The sequence below is a fragment of the Anser cygnoides genome, chromosome 1 (assembly GCF_040182565.1).
Source record: "Anser cygnoides isolate HZ-2024a breed goose chromosome 1, Taihu_goose_T2T_genome, whole genome shotgun sequence".
NCBI classification, from domain to species: Eukaryota; Metazoa; Chordata; class Aves; order Anseriformes; family Anatidae; genus Anser; species Anser cygnoides.
The window spans coordinates 482,345-504,826 of NC_089873.1; the positions used below are offsets into that span (position 1 = coordinate 482,345).

Genomic DNA, 22,482 nt, shown 5'->3' on the forward strand with positions numbered 1-22,482 from the left:
GAGTGAAGAATTTCTTCCTAAATCTTCTCTCCTTTAGTTTAAAGCCATGACTCCTTGTCCTATCACTGTGCTCCCTGGCAGAGTCCCTCCCCAGCCTTCCTGTAGGCCCCCTTTAAGTACTGGTATTACGTAAAACTACCGGTACGTTACTGAAGGCTTCCGTTGAGGTGGCAGTAGGTCTGGGGTGGAGAGAGCACTGGGGGCAACTGAGTTAAGGTGCTCTGACCGATTGGAAAGCCTTTAAGACAGCTTTTAAAGGAAGGGAAGAAAAAGATGGGGAAGATGAGAGAAGGAGTAAGACAGAACACCGTTTATCCAGGTATGTTTTTGTGCTAAAGGTGATTGATTGTGTTGGCTAAAGAAATATCATCATCCCCGCTCCTTTGGATTTCAGGACAGGGCTTAACGGTGTTGTGGGAAATTATTAGTGAAGGTGGAAGAAGTGTGGGGGAGCACTAGAAGCTTGTCATCTGTCACTAGCTGATTAATGGTTTCATCTGTTAAATGCTTTCACTAGTAGCTGTGGCCAAAAGAAAACTGGAATGTGTTGCTAATGTTTCCTTGTGACATCACATGAGTTGAGGACATTTTACTTGAAGCTGGATGAGTTGGTGTAACAGGATGGAATTGCAGGATCTTGCACTGAACTACTGAGACGATTTTCTGTTGCAAGCTAACGTTTTACTTGTTGAAGCAACAGAAAGAGGTGTATTAGTGGCTTAGGAGATGACTGTCAGTATAGAGTAACGTGTCTGTGAAGGAAGCAGATGAGTCTAGGATGTCTTGTACAGTGCGTTTCCAGCACATAGGAGGTGTTGGTGCTACAGCGTAAGGAGTTGTTAACATCTGATCTGAAATTCATTGTCATTCTGATTGCTGTCCCCAGGAAACTGAATTCACAGTGGTCTCGTTCTCCCCACATGCATACATCTGCTATTTGGAGTTGGCTCTTAGAATCATAGAATATCCCGAGTTGGAAAGGACCCACAAGGATCATCGAGTTCAGCTCCCAGCTCTGCAAAGGGCCACCCCAAAATCTGACCACATGTCCGAGAGCGTTGGGCAGGCTTCGTGTTTCTGTTAAGGAACCGAAACCTTGAGTATGGGATCCCTTCTTGGGTGAGAATTGAGGAACTCCAGACATGTAAAGCTTGTGCACAGAAATTTCAGTAATGTGGCTAGGGCTATTGGCAATATATGGAATTAAATGTAAGTTTCTTGTTTTTTCTTAAACCTAGGTGTTTTTTTTACTTGTTGGACAACAATTGGCACTGAAATGTCTGCGCCTGTGCTTTGAACACAATTCATTCTTGCTTTGGGTCAATCACAGAGTAGTGTCGATACTGTGGTCTGGGTAGAAGCTCTAAGAAGGATCTGCAGCTCTGGTTAAAATTGAAGAGGAATGTTTGGTAATAGCCATCTGCTTGGGATTGGATGCTGGCACTGTAAAGTGCAAGTTTATTTATCATACCTTGTGATGTTGCAATCCCATGGAAGTGTGTGGGCCCAGTTTGGGGTCATTTCACCCTGAGCTATTGTGTCTCTCTTCCGTGGCCTCATTCCCTTGCATTTTTCAAAATCACCTTTTGTGGTAAACGTTGACTCTGTCTCCCCCACCTAATTGTAGTAGTGCAACAGAGCTCACCTGCCATACAGAGCTTGCTGATCTTTGAGGAATGATACTCAGAAACTAAAGGACAAGTTTGGGTTTGTGAAGCAGAATGTGCCAAACGCTTACAATGCATATGTGCAAGCAGCCTGTTGTCACGGTACGTGGATTGAGAGAAGGTGTGATAGTGGAGCATAAGCTCTCCCGTGCTCATCAAGCCTGGAACCTGGCCTTGGTAGAGATCCAAGACTGTTTGGTATCACCTTGCTATTCGCTTCTCTCAAGTTTTGTTTGTTTGGGGAGATAATGTAACATCTCTTTTAGGAGACGCTCTGTGCTGTTTGTCTGCTTCCACATACAAATCTGTCTTTGTGGAGAGAAATGCAAAGGAAATTCTTTGCAGACTTAGGCTGTATCTGAAGAGCATTTACAAACCTACTGGGTCTGTTTTTTCGCTGTGGCTGCTCCCTGGCCTTTCAGGGACAGAGCTATCCCTTCCCTCTGAAGCAGAGGAGACTTGAGGTGCTCTGGTAGTGCCCCTGGTTCAGGCAGTTACGGGACCAGTAGGTGGGCGCATTGCAGAATTGCTCTCCAGGACAGGTGTTGCAGAAGGGTGACTGGGCCTTCACCGTCTGGAAGATGAAGAGACAGAGCCGCAGAGACCCGGGAGGCTTGGATTTCTGCTGCTGCTGACCAGGGCACGTGGTCTAGGTTGCAGAGAGCGTGTTACGTGAGGCTGGGACTGACCGAGAGCTATGTTAGTCCTCGGTACGTAATAACTGTGGCACGAGCATGCTCTTACTAGAATTTTCCCTTTTTGTCTCGCTTTGATTCCCGTAGAAGGATGAGAGTAGTCATTGATGACTGGTGAACCGTCTGCTTCCCATGGAATGGCAGAGACTTCTTTCCTTATTGCTGCTTGTCTGCCCTCTTGTTTGTTGCAAGATTTTCAATTGTTTTCGATCATCACGGCACCTAAACCACTATTACATGAAACCATGATAACAGAGTTCCTAGTGGACTTAGTCTTTCTTATTCCTTCTTTTTATGGGAAAGGAAAAATAATTTTAAGATTGGGATGGTTTCTCTCTTACAACAGGAAGGTATTGACTACTTCCTCAGTATCTCTGGGTAGCAGTGGAGGTAGTAGAAGGGTTACTGCTTCTCCCTGTTATAGGGGGAAAAAAGAGAGATTTAGGAGCTTGAACCACCGTTTGCTCAAGAAACAAGTTTCTTACGTAAGAAGTGGTTTTAAATTGTAATATCAATTGCTGGATAGTTCACATTATTTACAAGTTTAATAATGAGAACATCATGGTGAAGTTAACCAGTGTAGGTATCAGAAGAGCAAATAATACAATAAGGGAATCAAAAAATCGTTAGCATTGCTATTCCTAAATAATCCATTCCCACTGTGTTGTTTAGGGGAGTTGAAAGTATTTTCTGTCCCAGTACATTGGAGGCACCAGAGCCACCGTCTCTGAAGATCATGAAGTGTTTGTATGCGCGTTGGGGCTTCAGTGCCAAAAGGGCAGTTTCGTGTTGTGACTTGGTCTGGACCTCGACCACTGGCCAGAGCCCGCTCTGAGTTCTCCTGTTTTGGAGAGCAGGGCAGGTTCTGTCCCTGCTGTTTGGGCTCTGGGTGGGAAGTTACAGAAGTTGTTGGCTGTTCTTAGGGTAGAGGGCACTGTTGTTCTTCACTCTCTGCTGCCAACCTCAGGTGATACAAACGCGTAGGTTGCAGAGGCGCAGGAGGATGGTGGAGGATTTTGGTACCCTGATGAGTTACAGCTCTCTAACTTCCTGCAGTAAATTTGTCTTCCTCTTGGAGGTCTGCTCCAGCCTTTGGGGAGGTCGCCTTGTTTTTCTGTGGTGTCTGTTTTGTAACTTATCTCTGTGTGTCCTGCATATGAAGGGGTGAGTTATCTATGCCACCTTTTCTTTCGTTTTCTTGGTGCATTATGGAGTCTCCCTTGATTCACGGTGATGCTCCTCTGGAGAACTTTCACTTAAAGTGAAAGTGGAGTCATCTTGAACTAATTGGTGATAATAGCCTCACCCATAGTGAGAACGGATGGTGTGTTAGACTGATGTGGAATTGTAGTCCTTCGGCTGAGATGCTGTTGGTGTCCCCGGTGGGCATTTGTATGGTTTGTGTCTCTTTGGTTTGGCTATAGTGTTTTGCACATAGCACCCACCTAGCTTGTTGTAACAGACGGCCTGGTTCAGCAATCATTGCTTTTAGTGAATACCTTGCTTTTTTTAAGAAGGACTGCACTAGGAGATGAAGTACGGGCAGCAGAAAGGGAAGGTAAAACACATCAGCTGAACTTGCAACAGCTGCCGAGAAGCCCTGGCTGAGCAGTGAGCCCTGGGTCTGTACACTGTGGGTTTTCTGAGTGGGTTTTGGTTCTGACAGACTGAATGTGAGGGGAAGGAACTCCTGGGGAGGCATCTGCCTTGGGGCAGTAAGCCGGGAGTCAAAGCAGAGCAGGCTTCCGGATGTGGAGCCCAGCCCTGGGAGGCCGTGCAGGAAGGGTGCCTGTTGTACTTCTCTAACTCTTCGACGTGGAGTTGCAGAATGCTAGCTGAGGAGGTGGGCACGTGGAGGCTTTGCTGCAGCTGTGCCGGGAGCAGACGTGCACCTTAGCCCTGCGCGACGGGCGCCCATGATGGGTGATGAGCCAGAAGGCGGCGCGCTCGGAGGATGCTGTGTGGCAGCTTGCACGTGGGGTGCGGCTGTGGAGCAGCTCAAGCACTGTAAATTGTCCTGCTGGAACTTTTCTGTGTCACCTTCTGGCTCTGAGCTCGGTCTCCTCCTTCAGGCCATACAGTTACTGGTCCCTGAGAACAAGACTTCAGCGTGAGCTGGACTGGAGCCCTCCTTGCTCGGCCGCTGGCTGCCACGTTGTTGTGCGTGAGCCAGCAGGCGGTCGGCATGCTCGTGCTCTGCGTCTTTGCCTGGGCGGCCTGGAGGAGGCTTGGGGTTAGGACAGAGGAGCGAGGGAAGCAGGGGAGCAAAAGCCTGGAGCGGCCAGCAGCCGCTCACCGCAGCCAAGTCGTGCCTGCCTGCCTGAAGCACTGGGGTGGCTGGTGCTCCCCAGGACAAGGCCAGTGGATGTTGTGTACCTTGTTTTTTGTCACAGCTTCCTGCACTGTCCTTATAGACGTTTACTTTCACATTAAGTGGTGGGAAGGGTAGATTTGCAGCTTCAAATTGTTTCCTGTTTGTTGATACTTAGATATATCTGCTTTTACCGTGGTCTCTTGGCTGGAGAGAAATGACTCTACCCCTTTGGCCACTTGTAAGGTGACAATTCCCTGTCAGAACATCCTCGTACCTGGCTAGGAAGCTCGTGTTCAGCTTTCTGTGGCTGACTACTGTCTTGGCTGGAGTTATGCGTGCAGCAGCACATGAATGCATAGGAGCATGTGCAGAGACAGCTGAAGACCTGGTAACAATAGCGATGCAGATTATGGAGCATTGACTGACAAAGCCAGCCAGCTGCTGCTGGAAGAGCGTGCGAATTAAAACCATCTAACAAGAGCTCAGATAACCTCTCATCTCCCTCTGGGCCCGGTGCACCAACCGGCATTGCAAGCAGAATTGCGTTCCCTTCTGATGCGTATTTCTTGTTGTACACGAGGTGGGAACGAGTCCTCTGAGTACTTAACGCCAGTGTTCTAAAAATCCCCTTAATTTCTTTTTCACTTCTCTGACTTTCTTCCAAAAGACTGATCCTGTATCCAATATATTGCTTCTTATGTTAGGCTTCTTCTCTGTTTGTGCTGCCTTTAACCTTGATCCCTTTTGTTTCTCTGAACTTTCCACTTCATTTTAATTAATCTGATACTCAGCTGGCAGCCTTCTCTTTCAGTCGAGAAAAAAGGTCAACATTATGAATATCCCAAGTGCTGCTTAGGTTCTAAAGCTAATATATGTTAAGTTGCTGATTTCCACCCCTCACCGAGAACTTGCAAGTCTTGGCACTAGATTCTTTCCAGATTAACTTTCCCGTAATATTTCTGATAACAGAACACTTCGCACTGATTTGACCACTTAGCAAAAACATGCGTCTATCATGGGTACTTCAGTGGGCAGGCTTAGGCAGTGCTGTGCTGGCTCTGGCTGGCATGGAGTTACTTTCCCTGCAGCGGCCCCTGCAGCGCTCGCTTTGCACGTGTAGCTAGAACACCACTGGTATCGCCCCAGTGTTGTGTCTCCTGCTGAGCAACGCTGCCGCCGCATCGGGACTCCTCCAGACCCCCCCAGAGCCAGCAGGCTGGGGGCGGGCAAGAGGTGAAGAAGGAACATCACCGAGGCAGCTGACCTAAACCAACCAAAGGGATATTCCGTACCCTATGGTGTCACACTCAGCAATAAAACGGGGGAAAGGGGGGGGGGGGGGGGGGGGGCTCTTGTTATGAAGATATCTGCCCTCCCAAACAACTGCTGTGTGTATCGAGGCCCTGCTTCCCGGGACGTGGCCAAACATCGCTCGTTGATGGGAAGTAAAGAGTAATTTCTTTTCTCTTGCTCTGTGTTTCTGTGCTTTGTTTATTTCACCCTCTTCTTTTTCCCTTTAATTAAGTTATCCTTATTTCAACCTGTGAGTGTTTTTCTTTCCAGCGTACTTTCTTCTCTCCCTCTTTTCTAAGGAGGGGGAGTGAGAGTGGTTGTAGTGGACTTCAGCTGCCCAACAAGGTAAAACCACCAGAACTACAAATGTTCTGGGCATGAACTGAACGTCCCCATTCCTTAAGTGAGGGCTGTAGGAGCACTGAGGTCAAGCAGAGTGTATCAAGGAACGGTACAAAGTACCAAGATTTCTGTGACAGTTTTACTTATGAACCTCTTAGCAATGCTCTAGCACTCTTAGCCCATTTATCTCACTTGCACTGTGTCTCCAAGGAGTAAGGATGCAGTTGTCTTAAAGCACTCTTAGGCTGGCATTTGAACTGTTCAGAATTCAAAGGAAATTGAAAAATAAACAAGGCAGTTGCTTGAAGTGGTTTCTCCTGTGCTTATTTGTTTAGGCTTATAAAAGGGGGAAAAAAGTCCATAGCATTACTTTTTTTTAAAAGAACAAAAAAAAACCAACAACAACAAAAAGCAAGGCTATATAGTATCCTACAGAAAGAATTTGGACTCAACAGAATTGTTTTATTGACATTGCAGAGTATAAGGAGAGACTCCCTGGAACAAAGACTTGCATTGCTGCTGTTTGTGCCTTGTAGCCTGGGAGGAGAGGAAATTCTGGCTAATGACTCTAAGTGACAATGTTAATTCTGAATTCTGCATTGTTGTCATTGCTGCAGAGCGCTGGTCACCACATGGTGAATGCAGGCTTGTCTGTGCCTAACTCAGAAGTCTTGAAACAAGCCAGCCCTTTTTATTGCCATCTGGATGTTTGACCGCCGGCTTTTTTTTCCAGTTTTGTAAATTTTCTGCTTTGTCTGTTGGTACTATGTAAGTTGCAGTAGTTAATGTCTTATGATTGCTTTTGTTTCAGTCTGTTTTATATTTTATTCATTTCCAGTACTGTATTTGATATTAGCTCACACAATGAGTTAGAACTTCTGTCGTTTTTTAAGCAACTGTATCATTTTTAGTTGCTAATATCTTCTGGTACTCTTTTTTTGTATTATGCATTTCCCAGTGTTTCTGAGCTCAGCAGTCTTGGAGGAAATGGACACAAATCCTTTCAATATCTAGTTCCCTGCATTTCTCAGTTAGCTTTTTAATTTATTGTCTTTCGCAGCTTGCAGCATGTGTTTGCCCAGCTTTAGGATGCTGGGTAGCTGGCGAATGAAGTCAATCAAATACTTGAGGTTAGAGACCTTGCTCTTGATCAGGTGCCTGTCCTCAAAGCTGGCTGGACAGTCTGAGCCCCCAAGTGTGTGCATGTGAAAATGTCCTGGAAGTTTGCTCCAGGAAGTTGTTCTGTGCAGGCAGCTCAAGTTCAAATTGACGGGGTCCTAGTCTTCCTCTAGAGGCCATCAGTAGTGCTCGTCTTGCCATTAGCCACACGAGGAACTTGCATATCACGAGTGGTCCTGTTGGGGCCAGGTATCTCACTGTTAAGAACATTGTTTAGGGTTAGGTTTCTTCCAAGCAACCTAGATCTGCTCTATGCACTCAAGGGTAAAGCATGATACAGCAATGCTCTTACATTCCAGGTGACCCACTTGAGTAATTGCAAAATGAGCAATCTAGTCAAATTAATAATTAATCACAAGTTCTTGTTGGCTTTTATATATACCTCGACATCAGTGTCAGTCTTCCATGGTGAAACTTGTTGCGGTCAACGGCTCAGTCTCCAGGTGGAGATCAGTAACGAATGGTGTCCCTCAGGGGTCAGTCTTAGGACTGGTGCTGTTTAACATCTTTGTCATTAACATGGGCAGGGGGATCGAGGGTACCCTCAGCAAGTTTGCTAATGACATCAAGCTGAGTAGCGGGGGTCAGCACTGGAGGGAAGGGATGTCATCCAGAGGGACCTGGACAGGCCTGAGAGGTGGGTCTGTTGTGAACCTCCTGAGGTTCAACAAGACCAAGGGCAATGTGCTGTTCCTGGGCTGGGGCAATCCCAAGCACAAATCCAGACTGGGTGGAGAATGGATTGAAAACAGCCCTGAGGAGAAGGTCCTGGGGTTGTTGGTTGACAAGAAACTCGACACAAGCCAGCAATGTGTGCTTCCAGCCCAGAAACCAACCATACCCTGGGCTGCACCGCCAGCAGCGTGGGCAGCAGGGTGAGGGAGGGGATTCTCCCCCTCTATTCTGCTCTCATGAGACCCCACCTGGAGCCCTACGTTCAACTCTGGGGTCCCCAGCACAAGAAGGATGTGGACCTGTTGGAGTGAGTCCAGAGGAGGCCATAAAGATGACGAAGGGGCTGGAACACTCTCCTCTGAAGGCAGGTTGAGGGATCTGGGGGCATTCAGCCTGGCGAAGAGAGGGCTTCAGGGAGGCCTCATTGTGGCCTTCCAGTACCTAAGGGGGGCCTGAAGAAAGCTGGAGAGGGACTCTGTCAGGAAGTGTAGTGATAGGATGGGGGGATGGTTTTAAACTAACAGAGAGGAGATTTAGATTAGATATAAGAAGAAATTCTTTACTGCGAGGGTGGTGAGGCAGTGGAACAGGTTGCCCAGAGAAGCTGTGGATGCCCCATCCCTGAAAGTGTTTAAGGCCAGGCTGCATGGAGCTTTGGTCAGCCTGCTGTAGTGGAAGGTGTCCCTGTCCATGTCAGGGTGTCAGAACTAAGTGGGCTTTAGGGTCCCTTCCAACCCAAATGATTCTGTGATTCCATGCCATAACTGCATTTGTCCCCGCTCATCCTTTAAACACTCGCCGCTGACTCAGACTTCTTCTGGTCCTCGGTTACTTCTGTTTTCCGAGGCTTACTGAAAACGTAATGTCCAGAGAGATCATCAGCTAGGATCTTTTAAGGATCTCACTAAGAACTCTTGCCTAGAACTGCTAATTTGAAGGTACTCATCTCTAGTAGTTGTTGTTCAGCATCTGTAATTACCACGAGAAGAAAAACTAGAGAGTCAGTATGCATGATCTCTTCTATCTATATGGAAAGAACAAGCATTGCTTACAGAGTTTGACCTGCACTATTTTTGTGTTATTGTAGTATGTCAGCACCGCTGCCAGGATATCGAGATTTTTTTTTACATCATGCAAATTAGTGAAAATTAGAATAAAGTGACACTTTATTGACTCTTTCTCATTTTCAAACCTTCGTAGGGGAAAGTCCACTAGATGTCCTACATGTCTTTGAAGGAGTCAAGAAACACTGGGACAAGGGTTGATATATTGTGCCTAGGCTTTCCAAAAGCTGTTAAGGCTTCTTTTATATAACTAGTTGAAATATAAAAAGCAAAGGATAGAAATAGGCATGCAGGCTCTATACAAGGTGGAGATTGCCAGTGGTAGGCTACAAGGTAGTTTCCAGGTGAAGAAGGACAGAATTAAAGAGAGGCAGGTGTTGGGAGGGTTGTCAGGAGAATATAATGGGAGTCTTGAGAAAGTATAGAGAAATGGGATGAGTTCTTGTTCTTTGCCTTAATGTGAGAATTAAGCTTGCTGACAGATCTCATTGACTGTCCCTTAACTCCAGAAAACAAAATACCACTTCCACACAGCGTGCAGTTCTGGAACTCTTTGCAGCAGTGGGTGGAGATTAAAGGCTCCGAAAAGAGATTAGGCAAAATTCACGGCAGCTATGTTCCTCAGGCTTAATAAAGTAATGGTTCTGAAACCCCCTCAGCTGAGGGGAAGAAAGAAGCCTTTGCTAGCACAGCCTTTGTTCAGGGCTCTGCACTGACCACTGCTGTTTGTCAGCATGCAAAGCCCCCCAGAAGCCCTCCTGAAAGATCTTCCTTCAGAGCCTTCCTCTCCAGGCAGTCTTCTAAGTCACTGTGGGGAATGAGAGAGCCCCAGCCCTGAGGCTGGTGCCTCTGGTGCTAAGGATTAAGCCGAAGAACAATGGCCATAAAGATGCCACGTCTTTACCAGCGCCCTGAGTGAGAACTGATGCAATCTTTCCACTGACTTCCCTCTGCAGCTGTACCATGTTCTTGGCACATAATGAATCAGCAACATCTTATTCATCTATATCAGGCTTAAAGTTCCCTCCCCACCCACTCTTCATATTATTTCCCAGGTTGGAGGATGCCTTGTTAGCAGTACTCCTGTTTCTTGTTACCGAATCCTAGAGTAATAGGCAGTCTTTTTCTAAGCCAGATCTGAACGAGACAGTAGCAGTGCCTTTTGGCTCCTCAGCTGTCGTGCTTAAAACCCAAGGACCACCCCCCAACTCCGGCCGTTGTTCCCCACAGCTCCTCTTAGGTAGTTGGTGTGATGCGGATATTTTCCTTCTGTAGTAGGAGTGTAAAGTTTGAGGATTAGCAGGCAGAAATACAAATGATCCTCCCTGACTTGCTGTGGTAGAAATTCTTGTAGTTCTTGCAGTGACACCATCCTCTGTGGCCAAGTCATATGTGAAACAGTACTTTGGAGCCTAAGTTACAAAACTGAAACTGCTGATCCATCGTGTCACACCTTAACGTTATGGTTGGGGTAAGTCTGTACACAACCCATCTCCGGAAAGCTCGTTATGAAGAGTGAAGGTTTCCTGTGCTCCCTGCTGCCTTGATGTCCCCAAAGCACAGATCTGTAAGTACAGATCAAGGGATCTAAGAGAAGCAGAAGGAGACTTTTTTTTTTTCCAAAAATGACAAAAAGAAAGGGAAGGTGAAGAATTGGAGAAGCCCAACATGAAGGGGTCTTAATAAAGCTTGGGTAGCCTCGATTCTGACACTTCTTAACTGTGCTCAAAGCAGGCACCATCTGCTTCAGAGAAATAGGCTTGACCTGACTGCTTACCTCACAGGCGGACAGACAAAACTTGCATCCATTTTTCCCTTGCTGTGCCTGGTGCCAGTAAGTGCTCTCCCCTGCTGTCTTCGTCATCTTTAATTGGTACCCATGCTGTCTGTGAGCTGCCTCTTTTCCCTGGAGCTGTGAGTATAGCTCTGGCTTACCCTGTATTTTCTCAGCACTTGGTTGCAGAGCTGGGGTTCCCTGGAATGGTGGGACAGCAATTTGTTGTGCAAGCGTTCAGAGTAAAAATGTCTGTCCTGTGCTGTGCCAGTGAAGTTGGTTCCCTGCGGTGCCAACAGAGCCCTGGTCCATGTGAATGGGGAAGGGGCACCTGGGGTTCTTGCGCAACACAGATGGCTTTTGTCCCTGGAGGGGACAGCGCTGTCCGGAGAGAAGTGACATGTGCCAGGCATCACAGAATCATAGAAACACAAGGTTGGGAAGTGCTACCATCCTCCTATCACCAATACTACCCACTAAGCTACTAAATCGTATCTCGTAGCACCTTGTCCAGGCGCTTCTTGAACACTGCCAGGGACGGTGACTCCACCACAGGTGACTCCCTGGGCAACCCGTTCCAGTGCCTGGCCGCTCTTTGAAAGAAAAAGTTTTTCCTGATGTCTAAGCTAAATCTCCCCAGGTGCAACTCGTTGCCATTTCCTCGAGCCCTATCGTTAGTTATCTGAGAGAAGAGGCCAACCCCCTCCTCATCACAGCCTCCCTTCAGGAAGTTGTAGAGAGCGATGAGGTCTCCCCTGAGCCTTCTCTTCCCCAGGCTAAACAACCCCAGCGCCCTCAGCCACTCCTCACGGGACTTGTGCTCCAGACGGCTCACCAGTTTTGTTGCCCAAAACAAAGGTGGGCAGGTGGAGACGTGGCAAGGTGAACCTAATTGTCACTAATGAAGGAACTTGTGTGGGTCTGGATGCTCAGGTAGGGTCCCTGCCCTTCTGAGTTCCCCTGGTTGGGCATGGTCTGGGTCTAGGAGCCCAGGCTGACCTGTGCTGGATTATGGCTGTGAGCCTCTTGCTGGTAGCTACTGGCCATCAAGGAGGTGGCATTGCTGAGGTCCCCGTTTGTCCTAACACGCAGGGATCAGTGCAGGAGTGGCAGTCTTCACGCTAGGATTTGGCTGTGCAAACCATTATCATAAATGGCTTTCTTTGAAGGTAACTAGCAGCTTGTGGGAGTTCCTGATCTCAACAGCCTTGTTTTGTTTTTATTTAAATAAAAGAAAAAAGGGAAAAAAATCCACATTAGGGGCTGTGATCATCTGTCCATCCCCCCCCCCCCCCCATAGCGCTGCAGGGGAGTTAGGGGCATGTCCTGCTGATGAGTCCGCGGGGGCAGCAGTGCCAGCGTGATCGGCCTGCCGGGGGAGCTGCAGCTGGTGCTGTCCCAGCTGCTTGGCCCTGGAGGTGCCTGTGGGGAAGGACTGCGTGCCTGCACGGCTGCGTTACGCTGGGGCAAGGGGGAGCTGAGTGAGGAGTTCCCTCTCAGAGGTTTTTGGATCGTTCAGAATTAATTGCACCTCCCTGGGTGGCACTTCCTGGAAATACTTTTGATACGGGAATCTGTATAAATCTACATGGCATGGCTGTGGAGACCTTCTGATGAACGTTGTTTTCTGGGCCCTGCTACTGCTGTGCGTGGCGTTTCAGCATTACAGCTTCGTTAACTGATCCCCCTGTTCCTCTTAAACTGACAACCTGGGCAGTTAAGTCCATGTGAGAGGTAACGCACAGATGCTTCTCTCTAACTCACAGTTATTTGAGAGATGACTTTCCATTTATTTGCATTTTTTCAGTAGCAGATAAGCTAAAAACTCTAACAAACATAATTGTATTGCAAGTATAACTCATAAATGAAAGGCAAGAAGCGGGCAAATACAATTATCTCCTCTGTGCATTTGTGCAACACAGGCCAAAGGTGCACCAAATGACTACACCTTGAACATAAATTATTGTGTGAAACTAAGGGTTATACAGCAAGGCTTCTAGAATTATTTCTTTTCAGAGAAAAGTTGTATTTGAACTTCAGAGAATAAAAATCAGTCATGGGGAAAACATAAATTAGCTAACCGTTCTGCATAAAATACGGTAATGCCACAAATCTCTAAGCAAATACATTCTTGGGCTTTTCTGTTTTCAGTCAACAGATCCAGGTGCAGCAGGGGTATGAATTAGTTGATTCTCCTGGCAGTGCTGTGAGAAAGGGAAGAAGAGTCATACTTCAAGGGTTTCCATGCTTGCTTGCATTTCAAGTAAGGCTTGCTGACGCTGGCGTGCAGACCCCCGTCTGCACTGGACCTGCTGCTACCGAAGGAGCTCTTGCCAGTGGTCACCGCAGCTGGTGGCAGAGGGGATGCATTCCGGCGTCCTACCTGCTCCAGCTCCTTGTCTTCTGTGTGGAGGGCCATCAGGATCCTCTCTCGCCTCCGCATGCCCTTCCCCCTTTCAGCGTAGTTCAGCATTTCTTCTTGTGAAATAATTCCCTTTCTTTTCAGCAGTGTGCTCGGAGGCAGCCCCAGCCAGATTGGCTGACTGGCACAGAGCCTGGAAGAGTCTTTAATTGTGGTGGCATCTGCTCATCAACCTACTCCGAGTCAGGTGCTCGAGAGCACTGTTTGGGACGCGTGGGTGAAATCCACAATGGGCAGCAGGCTCCGTCTGCCAGCGCCGCGCGCCTGCGGAGCTGCACAGAGCAGGGGCTGCAGCACTGCGCTTCCCCCTGCCTGGGAGCTGCCCCTGGGGCTCGCCCCGGCACCGCAGCTCGCCCCGCTGAGCCCTGCCGGCGTTGGCTGGGGTTCTGCGCTGTCCCGGCACTGGCTTTGCCTGTGGGGTGGCGCGGCTCTCCCATGGGTCTGCCAAGGCTTATGGTCCAGCTTGCTTCAGGAGGAGGAGGCTGCCCGACATTTCTGTTGACCGAGAGCATTGTCTGCATGTGGTATCTCTTCCAGAGCGGTGAGGCAGTTCAAAAGGCAATGAATCAGTACTCCCACCAGGGACTGCTGAAACAGACGGGGCCTCTGTGAGCCTTCCTCGTGGGTGCGTTGGCATGAGAAGTGTCCACATACTGGAGAAGGCACAAGTACAGGCCCCAGCCTTCTCCATTCCTGAGACCCCATCTCCTCTGACTTGTGTATTACTCATTTCAGTGTGAAATTTCAGTTTGGAAGGTTGTGTCCATTTGAAATCCTCCTTCTTGACTAGCACAGGGTTGAACTGTTATTTCCCTTCCTCAGTTCCTGTATGGTTTGCTATGACCTTGACCTCTCAGGTGGTTTGATGTAGCTCTTGGGTGATAACCGTATTGTCCCAGCTGCTGCATTAAATCATTTAAGAGATCATTTTCCAAAACCTGGCTCCTTATGCTTCACCCAGTGCAGGAATCTGCTGTGCTGGCCCAAAGTGTTCTCAGCCTGCAGCCACTGGGGGGTGGGGGGGTTCTGGCTGCAAGGAGCAGCCCTTTGTTTGGCTGCCATGGTGCGTTTCTGTCGCCAACGTCAGCCTGTTAACCTGGGAGAATTTCTGCTGCTACGGTGCCCATTGTGGTACAGGAACAGTTGATCAAAAATAGTGATGAAAGAGAAACTGCTGCCAGTAACGAGAGAGACATAAACCTTGCATTTAATAAGATTAAATGTAATATTTAGAAGTATAGTCCTATCATTCTGTAGAAATAAAAAGGTATTTTTCACACATTCAGAAAGCAAAATCTGGGTTTCAACTAGAAAAAATAACTCTGTCTGAGCTGAGAGGACAGGGCTAACCCAGGTGCTGGGGCTGCGGGGGAATGGCGCTCAGGCTTCCTGCCCCTCGCTGGCCCAGCAGGGCCCTCTATCCAGGCAGTCTGCGTGAGCGCTGCTTCTCTCCTGTGACCGTCTCTTTGGCACGTCGAGACTTCTCTTGGCCTGTCATGGGATATTGGCATTCTTGTATTTTCATTTTCTGTACTGGACAGGCTTACCTAGAAAAAAAAATATTTGTTACCTTTACGGGCGCTCTGCAGCACAGCCTGAGTGCAGGCTGCATCCATCTACCTGCTCCTGCTTTCCAGGCTGTCGCTTTTCAGCGTTTTCTGTTCCCTGCTCCTGGTTCCCTCCTCGTGCCGCTGTGTGCATCGCAAGGAGCCCCCGCAGCCCTGCACGCACAGCTCCTCCTGCAGAGCCACCCCGGGAGCCAGGGGCTCTACCTCCTCTTGCTCCGTCCCCTAAATATAGAGCCTCCCTCTCCACACCTATCTCCAAAGCATTCGCTCCTCTCCATCCATCAGCCTCAGCCCCTGATGCCTCCTTGACGGCTCCATTAAACACACACTCCACAGCAGCTATATTTAGCAGTCATGAAGAGAAGGAGCCTTTGGGCTGCGGACAGCCCATAAATCCAGCTCCCTTCACAAAATCACCATTCCTCTATCTGGAATGAGATCGATAGGGATGTTTGCAGATGAGGTACACGTGTCTGTGCATGCGTGGATGGGAGGCAGGAGATGAAGGAAGAGGAGGCACAGTATGGTAGAGAAAGGGGAAGGGGAAAGGACTGAAGTGAAGGTGCGTGGGGACACGGGGAGTGGGGCTTTCTGGGGGCCCCTGGGAGCAGCGATGAGAGGCCGGAGGCGAGGGGAAACCTGCCTGGAGCAGGGCTCGTGGCGCTGCAGCAGCAGCGTGTTTGTCCCTGACGGGGACCGAAGGGGGCTGTGGCTGTGTCTGCGCTGAGACCCTCTGCGTACCACGAGGCAGAGGTGGACGTGCTCACCTCAGCTGTCGTGGTCTGCTCAGCTTGCGCTGTCCCAGTACCTCCACAAGGGCCTGCCCACCTGTCCCGCTTCACTACCCCCTTCCCGTTTTTATTGCATCCGTGTCAACTCGTTACTGTGGGTACAGCTCCTTCGCAGGCACGTTGGCCTTGGGTGTCATCCTGGTGCTTTCGGTGGATCTTAGGCCCCCGCAGCGCTCCCTCGCTCCCTCTGTGGGAAGCGTTGCGGGATCCCCGCGGTGCTGATGGCGTGCAGGTGGAGCTGGGGCTGCTCCCTGCTGCTGGGGGCTGCTGGGGGCTGCTGGGGGCTGCTCGGGGCTGCTCCCTGCTGCTGGGGGCTGCTCCCTGCTCCTGGGGCTGCTCCCTGCTGCTGGGGGCTGCTCCCTGCTCCTGGGGCTGCTCCCTGCTGCTGGGGGCTGCTCCCTGCTCCTGGGGCTGCTCCCTGCTGCTGGGGGCTGCTCCCTGCTGCTGGGGCTGCTCCCTGCTGCTGGGGCTGCTGGGGGCTGCTCCCTGCTGCTGGGGGCTGCTGGGGGCTGCTCCCTGCTGCTGGGGGCTGCTCCCTGCTGCTGGGGGCTGCTCCCTGCTGCTGGGGGCTGCTCCCTGCTGCTGGGGGCTGCTCCCTGCTCCTGGGGCTGCTCCCTGCTGCTGGGGGCTGCTCCCTGCTGCTGGGGCTGCTCCCTGCTGCTGGGGCTGCTGGGGGCTGCTCCCTGCTGCTGGGGCTGCTCCCTGCTGCTGGGGCTGCTCCCTGCTCCTGGGACTGCTCCCTGCTCCTGGGGGCTGCTCCCTGCTCCTGGGGCTGCTCCCTGCTGCTGGGGGCTGCTCCCTGCTGCTGGGGGCTGCTCCCTGCTGCTGGGGGCTGCTCCCTGCTGCTGGGGCTGCTCCCTGCTGCTGGGGCTGCTGGGGGCTGCTCCCTGCTGCTGGGGGCTGCTGGGGGCTGCTCCCTGCTGCTGGGGGCTGCTCCCTGCTGCTGGGGGCTGCTCCCTGCTGCTGGGGGCTGCTCCCTGCTGCTGGGGGCTGCTCCCTGCTGCTGGGGGCTGCTCCCTGCTCCTGGGGCTGCTCCCTGCTGCTGGGGGCTGCTCCCTGCTGCTGGGGCTGCTCCCTGCTGCTGGGGCTGCTGGGGGCTGCTCCCTGCTGCTGGGGCTGCTCCCTGCTCCTGGGGCTGCTGGGGGCTGCTCCCTGCTGCTGGGGGCTGCTCCCTGCTCCTGGGGCTGCTCCCTGCTGCTGGGGCTGCTCCCTGCTGCTGGGGGCTGCTCCCTGCTCCTGGGGCTGCTCCCTGCTGCTGGGGGCTGCTCCCTGCTGCTGGGGGCTGCTCCCTGCTGCTGGGGCTGCTCCCTGCTCCTGGGGCTGCTCCCTGCTCCTGGGGCTGCTCCCTGCTCCTGGGGGCTGCTGGGGGCTGCTCCCTGCTGCTGGGGGCTGCTCCCTGCTGCTGGGGGCTGCTCCCTGCTGCTGGGGCTGCTGGGGGCTGCTCCCTGCTGCTGGGGGCTGCTCCCTGCTGCTGGGGCTGCTCCCTGCTCCTGGGGGCTGCTCCCTGCTGCTGGGGGCTGCTGGGGCTGCTCCCTGCTGCTGGGGGCTGCTCCCTGCTGCTGGGGCTGCTCCCTGCTCCTGGGGGCTGCTCCCTGCTGCTGGGGCTGCTCCCTGCTGCTGGGGGCTGCTCCCTGCTGCTGGGGCTGCTCCCTGCTCCTGGGGGCTGCTCCCTGCTGCTGGGGGCTGCTCCCTGCTGCTGGGGGCTGCTCCCTGCTGCTGGGGCTGCTCCCTGCTGCTGGGGCTGCTCCCTGCTGCTGGGGGCTGCTCCCTGCTGCTGGGGCTGCTCCCTGCTGCTGGGGCTGCTCCCTGCTCCTGGGGGCTGCTCCCTGCTGCTGGGGGCTGCTCCCTGCTGCTGGGGCTGCTCCCTGCTCCTGGGGCTGCTCCCTGCTCCTGGGGCTGCTCCCTGCTCCTGGGGGCTGCTGGGGGCTGCTCCCTGCTGCTGGGGGCTGCTCCCTGCTGCTGGGGGCTGCTCCCTGCTGCTGGGGCTGCTGGGGGCTGCTCCCTGCTGCTGGGGGCTGCTCCCTGCTGCTGGGGCTGCTCCCTGCTCCTGGGGGCTGCTCCCTGCTGCTGGGGGCTGCTGGGGCTGCTCCCTGCTGCTGGGGGCTGCTCCCTGCTGCTGGGGCTGCTCCCTGCTCCTGGGGGCTGCTCCCTGCTGCTGGGGCTGCTCCCTGCTGCTGGGGGCTGCTCCCTGCTGCTGGGGCTGCTCCCTGCTCCTGGGGGCTGCTCCCTGCTGCTGGGGGCTGCTCCCTGCTGCTGGGGGCTGCTCCCTGCTGCTGGGGCTGCTCCCTGCTGCTGGGGCTGCTCCCTGCTGCTGGGGGCTGCTCCCTGCTGCTGGGGCTGCTCCCTGCTGCTGGGGCTGCTCCCTGCTCCTGGGGGCTGCTCCCTGCTGCTGGGGGCTGCTCCCTGCTGCTGGGGCTGCTCCCTGCTCCTGGGGCTGCTCCCTGCTGCTGGGGGTGCTCCCTGCTCCTGGGGCTGCTCCCTGCTCCTGGGGCTGCTCCCTGCTGCTGGGGCTGCTCCCTGCTGCTGGGGGTGCGGTGCGGTGCGCAGCTTCCCGGGCAGCCCGCCGGCCCTGCCGGGGCTCCTGGTGCCGCCTTCCCTCGGCGGCTGCCGCGTGCTCTTACCGCGGTGGCGGAGGCCGGGCGTCCCCGTCCGGCGTTAGGGGCTGGCAGTCCGCCGCCGCTGCGGAGGGTTACGAGCGAGGTGCGAAGCTGCCTCGGCTGATTTCCAGCCGCAGGAGCGGGGTCGTCGCCCCCCCGGCCGCCCGGGAGCTCCGCGCCCCCAGCCCCTGCGGTCCCCGCCGCGCTGCGGCAACCCCCCGGGACCGCCCCCCCGGGACCGCCCCCCCGGGACCGCCCCCCCGGGACCGCGGCGCCGGGGCTGGGCGGGAGGGCGCCAGCCCGGAGGACTCGCGGGGCGCCCCCCCGCCGGCCGGGTGACGCCGCCGGGCCCTGCGCGCCCCGGGGCCGCCCGCGGACCGGGCTGGGGGGGCCCCGGCGCCGCCGTGGAGCGCGGGCGGCCCCTGCCGGCGGCAGCCCCGAGCCGCGGCCCCCCCGCACGGCGCGGCGCGGTGCCGCGGCGTCACGGAGCCGTCTAGGCTGGAGGAGACCTCCGCGATCACCTGGTGCGACCTCTGGCCTAACACAAGTCCTCCACTGAACCGTATCGCTAAAAAATAGCGCAGGGGGATCGTGCAGGAATCGTGCAGGAATCGTACGATTACGTGTTATATCGGTAATTTACAGTAATTTTGTATCGATACAGTACGGTACGGCACAGTACGGGACAGTACAGAATGGAACGGTGCGGTACAGATCGGTACGGTGCGGTACGCGTGCTCGTCCCTACTGCTCCGTCACGTACACTGCGAAGCTTGTGCAAAAATAGGAACTGGAAACGCGTGAGACGGAGCCAGAGAAAACACTTCTGAGAAAGTTTTTTGCAATGCTGCAAAAACCACGTTACTGCCACGCCACGCTGGCTTGTCGCGCACACCCCGCTTCGGAGGCCACTGAGGCATGCCTGGAGGTGTCTGATGTGGTGGGAAGGAAAGCCGGAGCCATGGCACGGGGCGCTACTCGGCAGGGACGTGGTAAGGCTGCTCTTCAGCTCTTCTGAGATGACAAAGAAAAATCTAAAAAAATAAAACAAAAAGAGGACATCAGAAAGAAAAAATCTAAAAAAATATACAAGGCTGTGTTTGGCAAATCCATATCTACGCTTTGGTGAAGGTAATTATTGGTTTAACCTTGGCAGTAGTAAGCGTGCTTTGTGCGTGCAGTGGAAGCGCATGCTGAGGGCGAGGTTCGCCCCCGAGCAGGACATCTTTGTCGAAGTACATGCCTCACACCCCGCTGCACAAGCCTCTTTGGGAGAGGAGATGCGAAGCCGACCTCCAGACGCAGCCTCCAGTAGCGGAGGACAGCCCGCGCCTGCTGGGGAGCTGCGAGGGTGCAGGGAAGCGTGCTGGCTGTGGCACGGCAGCTGCTGATGCAGCGGGGGCTGTCACCTGTCCCCACGGCGGGCGGCTGGCGTTGTGACCACTGTAGCAGCAATTCCACTCACCGGCTTAGGACAGCGGTGATGGTTCCTTCTGATCGCAAGACCAGGGTAAAAGCTCTGAAAGTGCATCCTGTCCTGAGTTTAAAACAAGCCTCCTTAGGCTGACAGCGTTGCAATGGCAGTAAAAACTCCTGCCCCTCTACTTTTGTAGCCCCTTCTTGCTGGCTTTTGTCATTCCAAAATGACAATTTCAAAGCAGGTGAAAGCAAACATCTATTTTGTGTTGTTGCTGCTTTGGGTGCAAACAGCTTGTGTCCCTATTGAAGAGAAAAATGTTTTACTCTTCGTCTCTTCTCCTTCCCCCTTCATTCTGTCCCCCTTTTGACTGCCCTACTCAGTCTGCTAAAAGACGTTCCCTATCTGCATCAGATCAGCAGCCTGCCTGATGTAGCCGCTAATGCAGTGAACAACACCAAGTGCTTCAAAAGAATGTAGTGACAAAGGCAAATGGAGTGACCTGATGGTTTGGTGTCCTGCCACCACCCTAGTGTAGCCGTGTGTGAGCTGGTTCAATGTGATGTTCTCAGTCTGGTTGGCGCAAGGCCTCAATTGCTCCCTGCAGCTTGAGTCTTGCATATTAATTCTGGGTCGTGCAAATAACTTCAGTTTTGGTAGTGTGATGCAAATTTCTTCTGGGTTAGGAAAATGGTAACTGGGAATGTCCAGCTTAAATTCTTACACTGTTAAATGAAATACTTAACTTAAATTCTCCCTGTCACCTTTCAGCCAGTGGCTGCCAGCCACATTACGATGGCTGCAGTGGCATCCGTGTCCACTAGCCATGACTCAAGCTGCCTTTCCTCAGCGGCCAGCAGCCTGGAGGCCCAAGCATCTCTTCTCTTGTCAGCTTTGGAGTTCTCTGGGTGCCTACCTGTGGGTTCCTGTATTTGCCCTGAAGTGTCAGGTCAGGCTGGCAGCTTCTCTGGCTTTTTCCACCGTTCTGAGGCAAGCAAGTAGACTCTGGAATTGTTACACCCAAAAGGGGATATTTGGGCCATGTGTGGCCTGAAGAGCCCAACGCGCTGACTTCGGCCGAAGAGCCGCTGGGGCAGTGCTGCTGGTTCACACGGGAGGTAGCAGAAGCCTCTCTGGGTTCCTGGCTTTCCTTCCTCGTAACTCGGAGATCTCAGTGACCGCCTGAGGAGATGAAGGCTGACTGGAGTTGTTACCAATTTTTCTGTGGCAACTGCATCCACATTGCTTGACATGCCTAAAATTCAAGTGGCCAAACAGAGCAAAGGGACAAAATCTGGCAGCTCCCTTGGGACATGGAGTATGTCTTTGCCTTACTGGGGCTGGTTCTCCTCTTTGGCCCTACTTTGGAGTTTGTCGAGATTTGATGCTTCAGCGTGGTATATTAAAATCTCTGGGTTCAGAAGTCCTAGCGAAGAGATCTTACGTTCACTGATGCTGTTTGTGTGCATATGGGACTGTACCCAAGTATGCATGGGACTGATCACATTGACACGTCTGCACGCAGATTATTGCGTGTTTATTAATTAATGTTTGCATGAAAGCGAGGTTCACTCTGTATACATATAGAGAAAACAGAGGTAATGATAAGTGTTCTTTTAGCTCTCAGCTTTGTGATGTGTCTTTTCTCTTGTAGAAACCAGAGAAGACAGGACAAAGCGTCTCTTCCGACATTATACTGTGGGCTCTTACGACAATTTCACCTCTCACAGGTAAGCATCTTTGCTTTGTGATTATAAGGAGATTCATTTCCATGGAAAGAACATCTCATTTTTCTGACTGTGCAGTATGTGTCATGTTAATTTTATGGGAAGGAAACTTTCTGGTTGTTTCTGTCAATTCATTTGTAGTCTAAACTGTAAGTCCTAGATGAGGCTTGCTTGCATAAAATGTTGAAACTGAACAGGGCAGTTCGGCTTGTGTTTTAGCTTAGAAATAAGTGTTCTGGAGGTTTTGTGGTGTGCTCCAGGAATTGAAGGAAATGGTTTGGATGCAGATCTGGGATTATGGTTCCTTTATGAAGGGGAAGAGGATGGTGCTGTGCAGGCGATAGCATGCAGACTGCAGTCACTTGAGCCCCTTGGCAGTACTGAATGTGCTCTCTGGACTACAGGGATGTTCACCTGGGGTGTTCAGGTATGTGGCAATCACAGAATGTTAGGGAGTGGAAGGGACCTTGAAAGATCATCGAGTCCGATCGGGTGTACTCACTTTGGCAGGGAGACTGACGTTTGGGAAAATGGTCAGGCTTGATACTGAAGTAAGCTTGGAATTACCATGAAAGCAGGGGTGGTGCTGCTCTTTTGTATGTCGTCTTGAGCACGTGTGGCTGGTGGACATGTTTGTAGGAGACTGAGCTGTAGGAGTGGCTCTACTTTTTGGATTCAAGAGTGTGCTTTTGACACGGCTTGTGTGTGATGTGCTTGAGGGGTAGATGTAGGGTTACTCTGTGTAATGCACTCCCTACTTGCAGTCAGGCTTCATTGCTATTTCAAACTGTTGGTCATTAAAGTAATTGGATGGGCATTATTGCTTATGAAATAAGCATGAATGACGTGAAAGGAGCAAATTGTGATAATTCATTATGCAAAATTAAGTTATCCTGAAGTCTTTGAGTTTACCAGCAAAGCAGTGAATGTATTCTTTGTTCTGAGCTACTTCTCCTA

At 52.2% G+C, this 22,482-nt stretch overlaps 1 protein-coding gene across 4 annotated transcripts in view; it reads left to right on the forward strand.

The window, feature by feature from the left end:
- SHANK3 (SH3 and multiple ankyrin repeat domains 3) overlaps positions 1-22,482 on the forward strand; it is a 390,143-nt gene that overhangs the window by 239,872 nt on the left and 127,789 nt on the right. For all 4 annotated transcript variants that reach the window (XM_066992893.1, XM_066992848.1, XM_066992765.1 and 1 more), the window contains exon 15: positions 21,453-21,528. In XM_066992893.1, coding sequence (XP_066848994.1) covers positions 21,453-21,528 — 76 coding nt within the window. The remainder of the gene's footprint in view (positions 1-21,452; positions 21,529-22,482) is intronic.